The following is a 17569-nucleotide window of genomic DNA, read 5'->3' on the forward strand; positions in this document are numbered from 1 at the left end:
TCAAGAGAAAGAGTGAAGATAAGGCTGTGAGCCAGCACAGGAAGAGGGAGGGGAAAGGGGATCTGGCCCGCGGTCAAAATCATGACTACACAGGACAAAGGAAGCAGGAAGCTGTGAGGCAGGCTGTGGACATGAACTCTCGGTTTCTTTCTTTCAAATATTGACTGAACTGTTTTGCACGTGATCTTCAGCTGGTTTTTGGTACAAAATCTGTCCCTAAGAGGAGTGATGCACACGTGGGTGAGAGTAATTGCAGACCTCTCGAACTTTACACCCCAGTTAGAGAGATCAACAGAAGTACAGCTGTCAAGGCCGGGTAGTTGGTAATAAGTCCAATAAGAGCAGTACAGATAGCAAGCGCTGCAAAACAAGATTCTTTTGGCCTTGAGAGGCAAGTTGAAGCAGGTTCCTCCTCACCCTCTCCAATGCCTCTGACTCACTTTAGCACTGCTCATTCCTCTGCTATACAGAAGGGCTAACAGTTGCCTAGAGCTCCCTGTCGCTTACCTAGTTGTACTGATTCATGGTTAAAACCTCCCTAAAAACTGCCCCGCCAGCATGGCTCAGTGGTTGAATGCCGACCTATAAACTAGGAGGTCACGGTTTGATTCCCGGTCAGGGCACATGCCTGGGTTGGGGGTCGATCCCACCTGAGGGGTGTGCAGGAGGCAGCCAATCAATGATTCTCTCTCATCAGTGATTTTCTCTCACTCCCTCACTCTTCCTCTCTAAAATCAATATATATTTTTTAAAAATTAAAAAAGACCCTAAAACCTCCCTAAAAACTAATGAAAGACTTTATTTGTGAAGAAATAGTGACTGCAAAATAAAGAATCCATTACTAGCTTCACCAGTGTTCAACACATGCCAAATCTTTCTCACTACCCTCCCTCCGTATAATTTAAAGTAAATCCCACATGTCATTTTATGTCATGAATAATGTTTTGAAATAGCTCTCTCAAAGCTAGGACTCCTTTAAAAAAAAATACACACACAATACCAGTATCACACCTACACAAATAAACAATCTTTCTTGAGTGTCAAATATCCAGTTGTCTTATAAATGTCCTAAATGAGTTCTAAAAATATTTTAGACTTTATGCCAAAAACAAATGTAAAGGCACCAATGTGTTATATGATCAGTGGTATAAATGAGAAGCCACACGATTTGTGAGAGGACAAGGGCTTCTGCTATAAACTTGTGTACAGTGCTGACTGGGTGCTAGCACTGCTTTAGGAGCTCTGCATATAGTAACTCATTTAACTCTATGATACAGGTGAATGTACCATTTTATAGATGAAGAAACTGAGGCCCAAAGAGTTTACATAACACGTCCAAAGTCGCTCAGCTAACCCAAATGTCCATCAGCCGGTGAATAAACAAAATGTGGTTTATCCATTCAACTGAGTATTACTGGGCTATAAAAATGAATGAAGTACTAATGCCTGCAACAACATGGATGATCCTTGAAAACACTATGCTAAGTGAAAGAAGCCAGACACAAAAGACCACATGTTGTATGATTCCATTCACATGCAATGTCCCGAATAAGCAGAAAGTAGATTAGTGGTTGCCTAGTCCTGGGAAGAGTGGTAGTGGGGATTGACTGCTAAGGGTATAGGGTTTCTTTCGGGAGTGATGAAAATGTTCTAAAATTGAACTGTGGCACTGGCTGTACAACTATGTGAATATCCTAAAAAAACAAAACACACACTGAATTGTACACTTTAAGTGGGTGAATTATATAGTATGTATATGAATTATATCTCAATAAAGCTATTTTTAAAGAATCATCAAAGAGTTTCAAATTTATCAAACCAAGAAATACTTATTGACCATCTAACAGGCATATACTAAGTTCCATGTAAGTTCAAAACAAGTTTAAGACACACACCCTGACCTCAAATTGCTTGCAGTTCAAGAGAAAAGGCACACACACAGCGTATAATAATGCACTTTTGCATTACGAATGCACACCTTTTTTTCATAAGGGCAGTCAACTATCCAAACCTGGCTTTCTGATTCATAAAAGACATTGTGCTATGGTCTAATGAACATACAACTATGCCAAGACCAATCCTGCCCCCTCCCCCGCCCCGCAGAGGCCTGCAGAAGTCATGATTAACCACAGGCTTCTCTTGTGAGAGAGTTACCTGTAGGATTCTTAGGAAGCTGAGGCTGGATCTATTCATCTTATAATGGAAATAATTTGAGTGAATGTTTCCTACTTAAACAGAGGCCAGAACAGCTTGGCAATTCTAGGCTGGGCAAAGGCCCCTAGGCCTGGGTCCTCTTCCCTGGATTGAAGAATGCTCAGGGTAGCCCAGCCAGCATGGCTCAGTGGTTGAGCATCGACCTGTAAACCAGGAGGTCACAGTTTGATTCCTGGTCAGGGCACAAGCCTGGGTTGTGGGCTCGATCCCTGGTGTGGGGCGTGCAGGAAGCAGCCAACCAATGATCGTCTTTCATCATTGATGTTTCTATCTCTCTCTCCCTCTCCCTTCCTCTCTGAAATCAATAAAATATACTACTATTTTTTTTTAGGGGAGAGCGCGAATGCAGTCCCCCACTACCACAAATTATGCAGTTGAGTTTCCCACATTTGGGGAAATCGCAGGGGTCAGCATACCCGGAGTGCAATGGGTAAGCCTCGCCCTGGGGAAACCACCTTTGTGATCATGGTATCTCCCCTGCCAGGTAAGCATATATACTAGTATTTTTAAAAAAAGAATGCCCAGAGTAGCCCAGCCAGTGTTGCTCAGTGGTTGAGCACTGACCTATGAACCAGGAGGTCACAATTCAATTCCCAGTCAGGGCACATGCCTGGGTTTCAGGCTCGAACTCCAGTGTGGAATGTTCAGGAGGCAGCCAATCAATGATTCTTTCTCATCATTGATGTTTCTCTCTCTCTCTGTCACTCCCTTCCTCTCTGAAATCAATAAAAATATCTATCTCTCTCTACATATATAAAAGCCTAAGCAATCGAACAATTGGTCGCTATGACATGCACTGACCACCAGGGGTCAGATGCTCAATGCAGGAGCTGCCCCCTGGTGGTCAGTGCACTCCCACAGCCAACCTTCCACAGCCAGCCAACCTCATGTGGTCCCTCCCCCTGGCTGGCCGGCCAGCCCCGATCGGCCCAGATCAGGACTGGGCCAGATGGCTCCAATCGGTAGCTAGGTCAAGGGACCCCACCCGTGCATGAATTCATGCACCGGGCCTCTAGTATTTATAATAAAAATGCACAAGGTACACAAGCAGCACTGGCTGCTGATGGTGTGATATTCCTCCAGTGTGGAGGCTGCACACACTGGGACACCTCCCTTGGCTCTAACTCCAGTAGCAAAGGTCACTCTGCTTGAGGTAGGCTTGAGAGCTTTACCAAGCAGACAAGGCCTTCTTCTACCTCCTACTGACTTAGCTACACAGTCCAGAAAATGGAAGAGCAACAAAGATCCTTGGTGAAGACCAGGAGAGTGGTGGCCACGAACACTTGTGTGTGTTCAGAGGAGGGAGAGGACGGTCACCATAGGAGGTATCATCTTGGGAAGGGACAATTTGGGAATGTGAGGCTGCACAGAGAATCTGTACTCCTGAAAACAACTGAAAAAGAGGTCTAGAAACCTGGCGGATCACTTGCAACCAGGAAGGTTTTCTGGAGCTGGCATCTATCTTAAATGAATGACGAGGAAACTGCAGCGCAGATTCAAAGCGCCTGGGGATAGGGACTTATGGTTTTAGGGCTCTGTTTTACACCAAGGCTACTGGGACAGAGTCCAGCTCGATGTCTAGTGACCCCATGAAGCCCACATGCCATGTAGATTCTGAAGCCTGGGTGCACGTCAAAAAGATGCTTCCATTTTACAAACACGTGAATTCAGCCAAATTTTATAACAAGGGTTTGCATTCTCTGAGATTTTCAGGTACTGGTGGCGATCAAAACTTAGGATCCTACTTAGGCTGACAAATGTTCATGGTTTAAGATAGAACTAGAAGTAAAACCCTAGTCAATGAAGTAGAAACTCCCATTTTGAGCAGCGCGAATTATGCATCTTTTCCTGAACTGCCTAAAAAGAACATTTCATATTTGGGTGAAGTAGCTTGGGCCCAGAGTGGCCTGAGGACTCGGCAAACAACTGAGCAACATAACCCTATCTCCAAGCTGCCTTGATAGCACCACAATCCTATTTGAAGTACAATCGCTAACATTACAGTGGTCTCCTTACCTTTCACGACATCAGCCACATTGCAGGTGGGATCGATACTTCCGATGTGTTTAGGATGAGCAGGATTTGTGTCACCACCAAACAAAAGCGCTAAACAAACACAGAAGGGAAGGGAGAGATTATAAACAAAGCAGGCTGGGATGGTCAAGCAGAGAAAAATGGAGGATTCTTGTGTTTTAATTTTTTTTATCCTCACCCAAGGATATGTTTATTGATTTCGGAGAGAGAGGGCGGGAGAGAGAGGAACATCGATCAGTTGCCTGTTGCCTTCCATACGCACCCCAACAAGGGGATCAAACCTGCAACCTAGATATGTGCCCTGACTGGCAATCGAACGCTCAACCTTTTGGTGTATAGGATGACACTCCAACCAACTGAGCCACGTGGCCAGGAACATTCAAGTATTTTTAAAAGTATAAATGCTTTCAAAATACACAAGATTGGCAAATTTTACTTTTGAACAAAAGCCAAAAGGAGCCCCAAAGGAAAAAGTAATCTAACTTCAGTGTTTATAGATACAAATATAACATTTATTTATTTTTGGTATAGTTATTTTTAAATCAAACAAAAATTGGGAACAACTTAGATTTCACAAAAGGAGAATGCTTAAATAATATAGGGGAGATTTTAAATTATAAAAATTCTGAATATGAGCACCAGGCCAATACATAAACTTCCAAATGATTAAGTGTAAGAAAATCAGAAGTGACAAGCTTAGTCCATGATCTAAAAACATGTACATATAGCCTGGCCAGTGTGGCTCAGTAGTTGAGTGTCAACCTATGAACCAGGACGTCACGGTTCGATCCCCAGTGTGGTGTGTGCAGGAGGCAGCCGATCAATGATTCTTTCTCATCACTGATGTTTCTCTCTCTCTCCCTCTCTCCCTTCCTCTCTGAAATCAATAAAAACATATTAAAAATAAATAAAACATATATACACAGACACAGATTTACGTCAGTAAGACATTATAGTTATCTAAGTAGTTTAGTTAAATAGTATATAGGTTCTTTTTTTCCTTCAAATCTCCTATAAATTGTCATACTTTTTAAAAAATAATAAATTACCTTTATTATCAATCATCAGAGTAATATGCTTTGATTATTGTTGTGAAGAGTTATATATTTTACTTGTAACTAATATGATTTTTTTCAATTACAGTTGACATTCAGTATTATATTGGTTTCGGTACACAGCATACCTTTCTATTTTTAAAAGCTATACATTTAGAACCAACCACATTTATTTTTTTATGTGCCCAGGCATGAATCAGCTGGCCGACAACACAGGCATCAGCTAGAATGAACTAAGGACTATGTGCCTGCTTTGCCCCTGATGGATATAAGAGCGACACCACCAATCTGGTGTCTCCTTGCCCATTGCCAGGGGGTCCAACCTTCATGTAATAGCTGTATAACATTCATTTATTCAAATAAATAAAATTAGTAAAATAAAGATACATTATCCATTTTATGACTCAATAAAGAGGATGATTTAGACTTTAGATGTGTGGATGCTTTTTCATAAGAATTATGAAATCAGCCCGGCTGGTGTGGCTTAATGGTTGAGCATTGACCTATGAACCAGGAGATTATGGTTCGATTCCCGGTCAGAGCACATGCCCGGGTTGTGGGCTCAATCCCCAGTGTGGGGCGTGCTGGGGGCAGCCAATCAATGATTCTCTCTCATTACTGATGTTTCTATCCCTCTCTCCTTCTCCCTTCCTCTGTGAAATCAATAAAGATGTATTTTTTTTCAAAGGAATTATGAAATCAGGCAAAGAGACAATGCTAAAAAGAAGCCCCAACTTTTTTTGTGGAGAAAATTTTAGTTGCTTTTTTTTTCTTATCTGCTTATCAGCCTGGAGAGTGGACTAAATCTCTCAGGATTATGGTTTGATAACTCACTTAATCTGTTTTCACTGATCATTATGGCATAAAAGACCAATTGCTCACATTGTCAACATGCCAATTCAATATTCCCAGAAACAATGTTTTTAAAACAAAAAGGAAACCATCCAATAACCTGGAAAAAATACTAGAAAATTCTCTCAGACACATAAAAGTGTTTGGAGATTAATATGGCGCCATTAAAGCTGGACCTTTGCCCCCATCAGGAATGGGACAGCAAAGGCTTAGCATCAAAAAACATTTCAATGATTTATTTGAACAAAGAATACTAATGAATAGCTTTTTACTAGATAGGATTTACTTAGAAAAAAAACAACTAGGAATGAAATTTCTACAGACAAAAATGCAGATTTGTAACAGGGAAACATATGGAAGAAATCACTCTGATTACCATTTCAAATCTGGACCAAAAGCCCCACTTACTGTGCTGGTTAATAAGCATGCGGAAGGAGATGCGGTTGGTATAGAAGCGATCCAGAAAATACTGGATGTTACTGCTAATGAATGGATCAAACCCAAACTTCTCCTTGTATTCAATCACTCCTTGTGCCATTGTAGGAACCACATCATTGTGTCTATTTCTGACTTGAATAAGAACTTGTAGAAAGCTGTGTGGGAGAGAAACAAACGTAGTCAGTCTTTATATCTCATGGCTGATGCATAACCTCCCCAGTTCCATCTCCCGACTACTTATCTTCTGGTATTTCTATAGGTAGAGACATCATAATCATTACAGGTTACAAGGAAGAACTCATGGGAAACAGAAGTATTACCTAAGTTTTTGCCTGAAACTTTCTACAGAAATTCTTTCGGAGACACAAAAAGTAAACAGTTCCAATAAAGAAAAAATGCTCAAATACCTTTTTAAGGAATCCACTGCCTTTTTGGATAAATGATCTATATATATAAAAGGCTAATATGCAAAGTGTCCCCTCAGGAGTTTGACTGGAAGACCGGGAGTTTGATCACTTGCTATGAAGTGCACTGACCACCAGGGGGCAGCGCGGAATGAAGGCAGGCTCCGGCTGGCAGCCAGAAGACCCTGATCAGCCCTGATCGCCAACCAGGCTTAGGGACCCTACCCATGCAGGAATTTCATGCACCAGGCCTCTAGTTACATATAACACAGGTTCTATAAATATTTGCTGAATAAATAATTGCAGAGCACATTATTTCTTCTGACAACATGAGGACAATCCAAAAAATTTTCCAAGAATTTATTATGGAGTTCCAAAGCAAAAGGTTCAGATGATCAGACACTTAGCATATTAGCTATTTATTCAATATGCTAATGAATAAATAATGTCAAACTTTTGAAGAGTAAAATTTTGAAATATAATTCTCATAGCAGTAAAATATAGTGATGAAATGTAGATAAAGACAAAACAAACCTATTTAAGTATTGTGGTATATTACTGTAAAGATGTAGACAGAAAATGTATTATGAATGGTACGTAACTAAGAAGAGAAAGACAAGTCAATGGAACCAATAAAAAGCTTGGAACCAGGATGAAGGGTGAGTGAGTATATGCATATAAAAATTGAGCATATCGATAAAGTGGCATTGGAAATCAGTCGGGAATCAATCAAATTACCTGGGGCAGCTGCTTAACAATTTAGTCACAACCCAATTTCCAGCCTTCAGCCAAACAGTGGGTTAAGAGATTTAAATGCAAGAGGGCAAAATCACATAAAAGATAAAAGAAAATCAGGTGAGAAAGTATATAACCTTGGAGTAAGGAAGGCTGTTCAAAATTTAATACCAAAGGCAGAAACCAGGAAGAAAGAAATTATATGACTGGGTAGAATTTCAGCAATTCTGTCAAAAACAAACAAACAAACAAACAAAAACAAACAAACAAAAAAACAAACAAACAAAAAAAACAAGGAAAACTGGGAAAAGTCTATTTGGAAGAGTTACTATCCTTAATAAAAAAAAAAAGATGAGCCCCCACCATAGGAAAACTAGACAAGTAATATGGTATCAAAGGAGAATTTCCAGAGGAAATGCAAATGCCAAAAACTTCCCCTTCACAAATCATAAAAGAAAAACAAATTAAAACAGTGCAACAGCTGTATTTAAGAGCTGTTCTTTAGAGCAGCGGTCGCCAACCTTTCGGACCTCACGGACCACCAGTGGTCCGCAGACCACAGGTTGGCGACTGCTGCTTTAGAGCACTGTTCGTAGTCACAAGGAAACTGTAAACCCTTCTAAAACCCAAAGATAGTTCAAATCCCATGACTTATCTTTAGATGGACTATTATGAAACTGAATAGTGCTGTAGATCTGTAACGTCACATGGTTATTTTTGTAAAAAAAAAAAATTCATACAAATGCATAGGTATGCCTGGTTAAAAGTTGGGATGGAAGGAAAATGTTTAGAATAGTTGTCCCCTGGCAGTGGAAATGTGGAGTGACTTTCTTTTTAATTATCTGAATAGTCTTATTTTTCCCAATGATGAAATATGTCTGTAACAAATGCATACAAAGACAACAAACCTGAGTAAATCAACTCTGAAATTAGGAGGTCATAATTATTCACAAGAAATTTTATGATGGACAATTTGTCCTTTACATAATGCTCTTTCTTTCTTTTTTCTATTTTGTTTTGTTTTGTTTTATTGTTAATCCATAAAACAATATTTTTCCATTGATTTTTAGAGAGAGTAGAGGGAGGAGGAGAAACATCAATGTGAGAGAGACACATCGATTGGTTGCCTCCCACACGTGCCCTGACCAGGCCCGGGATTGAGCCTCAACCAAGGTATGTGCCCTTGACCAGAATCAAACCAGGGACTCTTGTCCTCGGGACTATGCCCTATCCACTGAGCCAAACTGGCTAGGGCCATAATGCTCTGTGTCTCAACTTATCTGAAAGGAGGAGACTTGCCTTCATGGTTCAGTTCTCAGCTACTTGCCCCATCTTCCGGGGCTCTTCTAAACTTATCTATATATATAAACAGCAAATATGTTAAGTGTCCAACCATCTGACTGGTCGCTATGATGCACACTGACCACCAGGAGGCAGTCAATGCAGGAGCGGCTGAGCTGCAGTGACTTGGCAGTGGCGGTTCTCAGGTGATGCACCCCGAAACCAGAAAGGAGGGAGCCTGACTCCTCCCGGGGCTGCGCGATTCCACCTTCGGCCATGGTTTATGTTGTTGCTGGGGCACTGTCGCCCCAAATCTGATTTACTGCACACTTGCATTTGCATTCCACACCCTGTATGACAGCAACTTTGCAGAGTGCCCTCTTGCACTCTGGGACCCCTTGGGGGATGTCAGAGAGCCAGTTTCAGCCCGATTCCCGCAGGCCAGGCTGAGGGACCCCACCTGCCAGAGGGACTCCGCTCACTCTGCAGATGCCTGAGAGGGACTGCGGGAGGTTGCCTCCAGGACATGTGCGGCCCATCTCGCCCAGTCCTGCCCTGCCGGCCACCTTCTAATTAATTTCCTTTCAATGTGCACAAATCTGTGCACCGGGTCACTTAGTCATTACATAAATGTGCTTGTCCTTTAAGCTCCTTTCACTCTACTTAAATGATTTCCCTGCCCATGACTCCTATATAACCTCTCACTGAACACAAAAGACTACTACTATGAGTAACATGACTCACCTTCACTCCTTCCTTCACTATGGGCCCCAGGCTTCAAAAATCCCAAATATCCTAACTAGCTGCGTGTACCTAGGCAAGTTTCCAAAGCTTCCTGAGTGAGAGCAATTATTACAAAGATCTTGTACACACTGGACCCAGCACTTAGCAGTTTACATTGCAGGCTCACATCCATAAATCACATCAGACTGACCACCTATTTCTCCAGAAACTGAGACAGGACTCTGGGAACCACACAGCAGAAATTGAATATCACATACTTCCACAAATCTGTGTCCTAAAATTCGAAGCTAGAAAAGAGGCCAGCCCTCATTTTTAAGATATCAGCCAAGCAAACTGTTACTTGCTAATGACTTCTGAGAAAACAAAGCTTCTGGATTGGATCCATTTAATTTCAAAACCTTAAATGACAGCAAGAGTTGATAGTAATGCCCAACTGGCGTGGCTCAGTGGTTGAGTGTCGACCTGTGAACCAGGAGGCCATGGTTCGATTTCCAGTCAGGGCACATGCCTAGGCTTCAGGCTCGATTCCCAGTGGGGGCATGCAGGAGGCAGCTGATCAATGATTCCCTCTCATCATCGATGTTTCTATCTCTCTCTCCCTCTCCCTTCCTCTCTGAAATCAATAAAAAAAATATTTTTAAAAAACAAGTTGATAGTCAGGAAAACACTGCATCTGGAACTCTAACCTTCCTTCCACGTTTCACAGATTCATTGCACAAACACCTAGCCAAGTATAAAACAGGTCAATATTTTCCCCTTTATATTTTAATTTACAACTAAACTTGACCTAACCACTCATGGCTTGACCCAGCAGTGCTGGCAGTATGGTACATGGTCAAGAACAATGTCCTACGAAAAAGGAAATGTGATTTCCAGATCCAGCTCTACTACTCACTAATGTTGTGATCTTGGGCAAGTCACCTCACACCTTGACCTCAGTTTCCCTATCTGTGAATTGAGAGGGCTGGGTCAAATGCCTGGTGCTGAGGTCTTATATAAAGTGTGGTTTCTCTAGTTCTTTTAATGGAACACCTATATGTAAGGTGCTCAGTCTCACAATTGTGTAGACCAGATTTCTACTCAGAAATTCCTCAGCACAAAGGGCCTTCCATATGCATTCATTCATGTGTTTATGAAACAGGAAGAAAGTAATGTGAAAAGGATACTTCATTTCCTTGAGGGAAAGAGCCACACTCAGAGCTAGGGTTCATGTTTTCTGGTTAAATGAAAATGAAAAACAAATATTTCCCATCAGAATGAGAATTTAGTGGTCTTCGTGCATAATAGCAGCAATAGAATCAAAGTTGTCATATAAAAAGGACACTCTTTCCTGTTTCTCCAAAATAAAACCATTATTGATTTTCTGCATTCAAATGTAGGAACACATTGAACATTTTCTTTAAAGACTGAAAAGATTGTGTAATAGCTTATTGGTACCGTGGAAGAAATGGGCATTGAGCAAATCAAGAACTCAGAGAGCTCTCGCCAATCAATCAGAAGGCAACAGAGAAATATATGAAGGACTTCCTATACTTATGCTGAACAGAAGGGGCAAGAGGGGACATGCTTGTCTTGGTGCTGAGCTTAGAAGAAAAGATTTCAGCTTTTCACTGGTCCTTCCTCAAGTGACTAAATAGATGAACAAGGAAGAGCAAGCAAGAGTACAGATTTAGAAGACTATAAGACAGATTTGTAAAGAATAGTCAACTGCCACAGTACTGGTGGACCCAGGGGTGCGGATGACAGAGGTTAGACTGCCATATGGAAAAATATTTTTGTAAAGGATAATTCCAGCATTAATATGTTTCAGTGTCACTCAAAAAGTTTTAAATGCTTTTAGTGGATAATTTCAAACATCTCTTTTGCATCACACTATTAAACCACTTAATCTATATGTAATAAAGCAGACTACAGTTTGTGATTATAATTCATCAAGCAAAACTTTGGACAGTCTGTGGTACTTAATTATATAACCAGGAAGTAGTAATTTTAATGTAAAACACAGTTCAATGAATGATGCAATTAATATCTTAAGTAAATGTCTTTGTAAAATGTCACCAACTCAGATTTAAGGTAAAAATATACGGCATGTCCAAAACATGTATACACACTTTAACAGCTGATAGCTCAACTGATGTTGCTTTCTTTTCAGCCAGACTAAGTTTTGAACAAAGGAAATTCATCCTAAAATGCTACTGGAAGTTTGAAAATGCAGTTGAAGTACAAACATTGCCTTTATAATCATTCAAACTGTATATACATTTTTGGGGGTATCCCAAAAAATATAAACACACTTTAACAGCTGATAATTCACTTAATTTTCACTCCATTTCAGGTTTAACTGATTTGATATAGTGGGTGAAGCTAGACTAAGCTTTGAACAAAGAAAATTTATCTGCTGGACTTTTTTATGGAGATACATAAAAGATAAAAGTTTACAGTACAAAACTGGCAAGAGTTGACTAATTAAAGGCGCACAAATACCAAACAAAATGATTTTTTATGTTTGCCATTCCATTGCTTTACATTATCAGCAGTGCCTGGACCAGAATGGTCATAAGTTTGAAAAAAGGCATTGATAAAAAAATTATTCATTTCTGTAGAATCTTTTAAATTTTAAAATGAACTGTATGTTAATAAATACTAACTTTATAACCATTCAGAGTATGTATACATTTTGGGGGGGACACCCTATATAATGCAAGAACTTCATCAGTGGTCAGGATTAGTAATTTTAAATAGACTACATGAAGATTTTAATATGTATCATAATATACTAAAAAGAGAAAAAATTGTATCACTGTCACAAATAACCTAGTTAGTTAGCTGTACGCAATATGCATCTGGATTGTTTGAAACTGTAAAAGTAAAGAATTTATAAGTCTAAATAAATAAATATTTCTTAAAAATACTGTAAAGGACTGTGTAGATAGATTCATGCATATAAAGAGACCACTGCATTCTTCAAATGACCACTAGGTGGAACATTTACTGCAACATTTAGAGTGAGGGCCAACACCAGTTCCCCATAAGCACAAAAGTATTAAGAATTAGATCATATCATGCTAAGCAAAATAAGTCAGATGGAAGATGTCAAGTACCCTATGCTTTCTCTCTAATGTGGGATATAAAACTGAAAGCAACATATGAACAAACAAGACAAACAAATGAAAAAAACTCCTAGACACAGAAAACAAACAGTATGGTGGTTGCCAGAAAGAAACTGGCAGTAAAGAGTAAAGAAGAGCAAATATACGGTGTGGGTAATGAACACACAATGGAATATACAGGTGCTGTATTATAGAATTGTACACTTGAAGCTGATATTTTATTTAAACAATGTCACCCCAATATAGTTAATTAAAATTTTTTTAAAGAATTAGATCATGAACCATAATCTAAGTGTCATTATTTATTTTGTACTGTTATGTTTGTAACTCAATTTTTAAATTAAAAAAGGCAATGTTGAGTCATTCCCCACTAAGAAACCTAATGCTTCCATCCAAATAATACTTCTTGATTCTCATTGACATGAGCTCCATTCACCAAACCACTTTTTACCTGCATCTTTTGACTTTTAGACGAGCTTGGTACCATACTTACTTATCTAAGACCTTTGGATCCTCAGGGCTCTTATTTTCATACTCCAAAAGTTCAAGGAAGCTCTGCATATACCTGAAAAAAGAAGACCTACTGCGTTAGCTGTCTACCCAACACCCATTTCTCCTTTCCCTCTTCCATAGAGTACCCCCCATTTTTACTCAAGTAACATCCCCTCCCTTCCCCCAAGCAGTTCAAGTGCTTCGGGAAAAGCCAATGCCACACACATCTCCTGGGGGGCCTTTTCTCTGGACAATTCTATTTCTCTTGTCACTCATTCCTAATTAGTCTGGTAGTCCAGGTCTAAGCCTGTTACTGCGTCACATATCCCTGGGCACCGGGATTGGCTCAGGAATGGGCATTCTGTCTCAATGCAGAACAGTGACATAAGAAAGACTTAATGGAGGTCTCTGGGAGAGAAATCAACTTGCTCTGCTGTTGTAGTTGGCTGTGTGGATGCGAAGACCGGGATTGTTGCAGCTATTCTGTCACCAGGAGGAAATCCAGCCTGAAGGTGAAGCCAACACCGTGGAAAGCAGGACCTTGAGAAGCTCATGAAATCTCTGAATCAAAGCAACACCAAAAGCACATCCTATGGCTGCATCTTATAGTGACAAACAAGCCAATTGTAATTGTTTCAGCCAGGTTTAGTTGGATTTCTTACAAACATACCCTAACTGACACACCAAACCTAGAGTTTAATTATCAAAAAAATGCACATAAATTATAAGAAGCACATGTGTGACACTGAATTGTGTGCTAAGAACTTAGAAACCAGAAATAATGAAGGTTCCTTCTCAGAGTTAAATTCTCTTAAACACTCAGAAACAGCTTTAGAATTAAGAAGAGCTCCTCCCTATCTGCCTGGCCAGAGTGGCTCAGTGGTTGAGCATCGAGCTATGAACCAGGAACTCACGGTTCTGTTCCTGGTCAGAGCACATACCCAGGTTGTGGGCTTGATCCCCAGTTGGGGGGGTGGGGGGGGTGCAGGAGGCAGCCAATTGATGATTCTCTCTCATCATTGATGTTTCTAGCTGTTTCTCCCTCTCTCTTCCTCTCTGAAATCAATAAAAATATATATTTTTTAAAGAATAGCTCCTTATCTCAATCAAGGCCAGTATAAGAAATAATGTGTCCAACATAAAGACCTAGAGAACACAGAAAAATGGGACCCAGGGAGGCACTTTACTGTAGCAGCTACATTCACACAGGACCTGCTGGATCCGGTGGGGATGCAGAGATTTCAATTACTCAGAGGTGTGTGATCTCTGCTTTGGGTCTTAACATATCCTGAAAGAAGTATCTCTTATTCTAATTATGTCTAACAATTAATGACACTAATCCTACTAGCCAGCTCTGATAGAGGATGAGGCTATTTAAGCAACTAAAAGTGACCATTAAGCACATAAATAGATATAAATTATATTTTATTAATCAGCCTCACTTGACCTTTGTGACAATGCATAGTATATGTTCATCTCTGGGTATATTTTTTAAGTCTCTGGGTGGATAAAGCTATGGATTAGATAGTGCTAAAATCATCAGGTCAAACCACCCTGCAAAGGCCACTCTTAAGAGGGAAAAGAAATAACAACTAAACACAATGCACGATCCTGCACTGGATCCCTAAATTGGGGGTAGGGTGTTCTATAAAAAAAGAACACTATTAGCACAATTGATGAAATAAGAAGTTCTACATATTAGAAAATATTACTGGATCAGTGCTAAATCCCCAAATTTAACATGCTGTGGTTTTTCTAAGAATTGTTCTAAGTAGATACTTACTAAACTAGTTAGGGGTAAAGGGTCATGATGTCTATCATTAATGCAATGTTTCAGGAAAAAAATAACATGTGCGTATTATATGTGTGTGCATTATGCCATACACACACACACACACACACACACACACACACACACACACACATATACATATACACATATATATACAGAGAGAGAATATGAATGAGAATGGTAGAACAAATGTCAAATGTTAGCAATTAGTGAATCTGGGTAAAGGTTTGTAATGGGAATTCTTGCTACTAGTCTTGCCAACTCTTCTGTTAAGTAGGAAATTATTTCAAAATTGAATGTTTAAGAAAAGAAAAGGAGGAAATGACGTGTGTGTGTGTGTTTGGCACGGCCATGGAAAAGAATGGTGAGGAGACACAAAGAGTTGGCACAGTAATTTGAGTCTATACTTTGCCAATAATTCACTCTGAAGCTCCTGAAGTACTTTTTAAATAAGTGATAATAAATATTTAACTGTCACTGCCACCAAGACCAGGGGACTTGAAAGTCATCTAGCCTGCCTAGAACCCCCACCACGGTAGCCCCCAATAGTGCTTATATACTTGCTTTTGGAAATCTCTAATGATGGCCTTGAGCAATAAAGAAGTCTCATGCAAACTTGCTGCTCCTTCTGAAACAAGCTATGCAGAAAGCAACTGACTATGAGATCAAAGCCATGGTCGCCATCTCTCCTGGGTTCCAGGGCCCCTGTGCCTCCCACAGGGAGGAGCTGCTGTGTGTCTGGGACAGGGACTGGACAATGGATCTCCTAGACCTCCCAATAGAGTGTTTCTCTATTCTCAGCCCTAAGAATGTATTACAGTTAATACAGGGTGGGCCAAAGTAGGTTGATAGTTGTAAGTGAAGCACAGAGTTTATTCTTGTATTATTCTTTATTTTGTATTATATTATTTTCCATAGGAACAGCTGTAAACCTACTTTGGCTTACCCCTGTATCACTGAGGAATGACTACTAAATGGCCATTCTCTTTCAGTAGCCTGGCCTCCACTGATACTCTCAATGCAAGTTAATAGTTCCGTTCTCCTTGTGTCTGTCCACATCATTCCCTTCCCCTAAAATGCTCTCCCTGTCCCTGTCATTTCCAGCCCCCCATCAAGGGGCAGTACAAAACCACTTGTCCCACAGCACTTCCTCTGTCCCTGCCTCAGAGCACTTTTTGCACCTGGCCTCCCCTTCTCCCCCAGCCTTCTCCAGTGACTTCTACCTCGCTTTTACAATCGAGAGGAGACCTGCGTGTGTTTCTCAAATATATGCAAATCCTTTTCTAAAAATGCACCCACTCTTCTTCATCCTACCACTCACTAACCTCACCCTGCTGACCTAGTCAGTGGTTTACTCACAAATTCAACTTCCTCAATTAAATAACACGTTTTAAGCTCAGAGCTGTATCTGATAGAGCTTTGAGTGATACTTATTACAATTTTTCATACTATTCACAGGGCAAATGCAGCATAGCAAGTAGTGATATTTTTCCAATCCAAGGTCCCTTTACATAACTTAATGCACTCTAAAAGAAGTATTGCCTTCAAGGAACTTCTTTAAAAGGAAAACAAGCCCTGACCAGTTTGGCTCAGTGGCTAGAGCATTGGCCTGCAGACTGAAGGGTCCCAGGTTCGATTCCGGTCAAGGGCATGTACCTTGGTTGTGGGTACATCCCCAGTGGGGGGTGTGCAGGAGGCAGCTGATGGATGTTCCTAACTCTCTATCCCTCTCCCTTCTTCTCTGTAAAAAATCAATAAAATATGTTTTTTTAAAAAAAGGAAAACAAAAGGAGCAAGGCTGAGACTTGATGGAAGCAATATCCCCATATAAAGGATTGCAGACCTGCATACATCGGTAACTGCATTGCTATTCCTCTGTACTTTTCTGTACTCTCCCATTTTTTAAATAAGTCATCACCATTTCTAAGCAGAAAGACAAAATTTGAAAGGTGTCTTGTACAGTTTAAAAGTATTTTCATTAAGGCAATTTTAAACTGTCAGTTAAAAAAAAAATCCTAATTTGCCTGGAAAACCCGGCTACCCCAAGTGACTCACTCCTACACAGGCGCTGCGTGCACTTTTAGGGAGAATGGTCCCAATGCCAACTGTTCAGAGCATCATGGAAAGACCCATTTGAAGGCACATTATTTACTTACCAACTCTGGACCAATCCCACTGAAGGGCGGTTAAGCAAATTATCCGGCAGAAGATTAACTTCTCTCATGGTGTTAGCCAGGCGCACAGGAAGCTCCTTCCGTAGAAACATGTATGACGTTTTTTCACACGCATTGTCTCTCCCTATTCAGAGATAAAAAATTTTCCATGATTTACAATCTAATAGATGGAATAAATGGTGCCATGGTAGCAGTTACTGGTCGGGAAGAGAAAATTAAATAATCCTGCAACCTCTAGTTAAAT

General features: G+C 40.3%; 1 protein-coding gene and 2 non-coding genes across 4 annotated transcripts in view; all 3 read right to left on the bottom strand.

The window, feature by feature from the left end:
- The window catches only part of PDK3 (pyruvate dehydrogenase kinase 3), a 72893-nt gene that overhangs the window by 35020 nt on the left and 20304 nt on the right, over nt 1-17569 (bottom strand). For both annotated transcript variants that reach the window (XM_059678573.1, XM_059678572.1), the window contains exons 2-5: nt 17308-17449; nt 13361-13432; nt 6564-6748; nt 4231-4320 (exon numbers count right to left, since the gene is read on the bottom strand). In XM_059678573.1, coding sequence (XP_059534556.1) covers nt 4231-4320; nt 6564-6748; nt 13361-13432; nt 17308-17449 — 489 coding nt within the window. The remainder of the gene's footprint in view (nt 1-4230; nt 4321-6563; nt 6749-13360; nt 13433-17307; nt 17450-17569) is intronic.
- On the bottom strand, nt 2543-2706 carry LOC132225429 (U1 spliceosomal RNA). The gene has a single exon (XR_009450930.1). It is a non-coding gene; the product is annotated as a U1 spliceosomal RNA (small nuclear RNA).
- Nucleotides 5481-5621, bottom strand: LOC132225423 (small nucleolar RNA SNORA48). Its single transcript, XR_009450928.1, has one exon. It is a non-coding gene; the product is annotated as a small nucleolar RNA SNORA48 (small nucleolar RNA).

Source organism: Myotis daubentonii, chromosome X, assembly GCF_963259705.1.
Source record: "Myotis daubentonii chromosome X, mMyoDau2.1, whole genome shotgun sequence".
Classification (NCBI taxonomy): Eukaryota; Metazoa; Chordata; class Mammalia; order Chiroptera; family Vespertilionidae; genus Myotis; species Myotis daubentonii.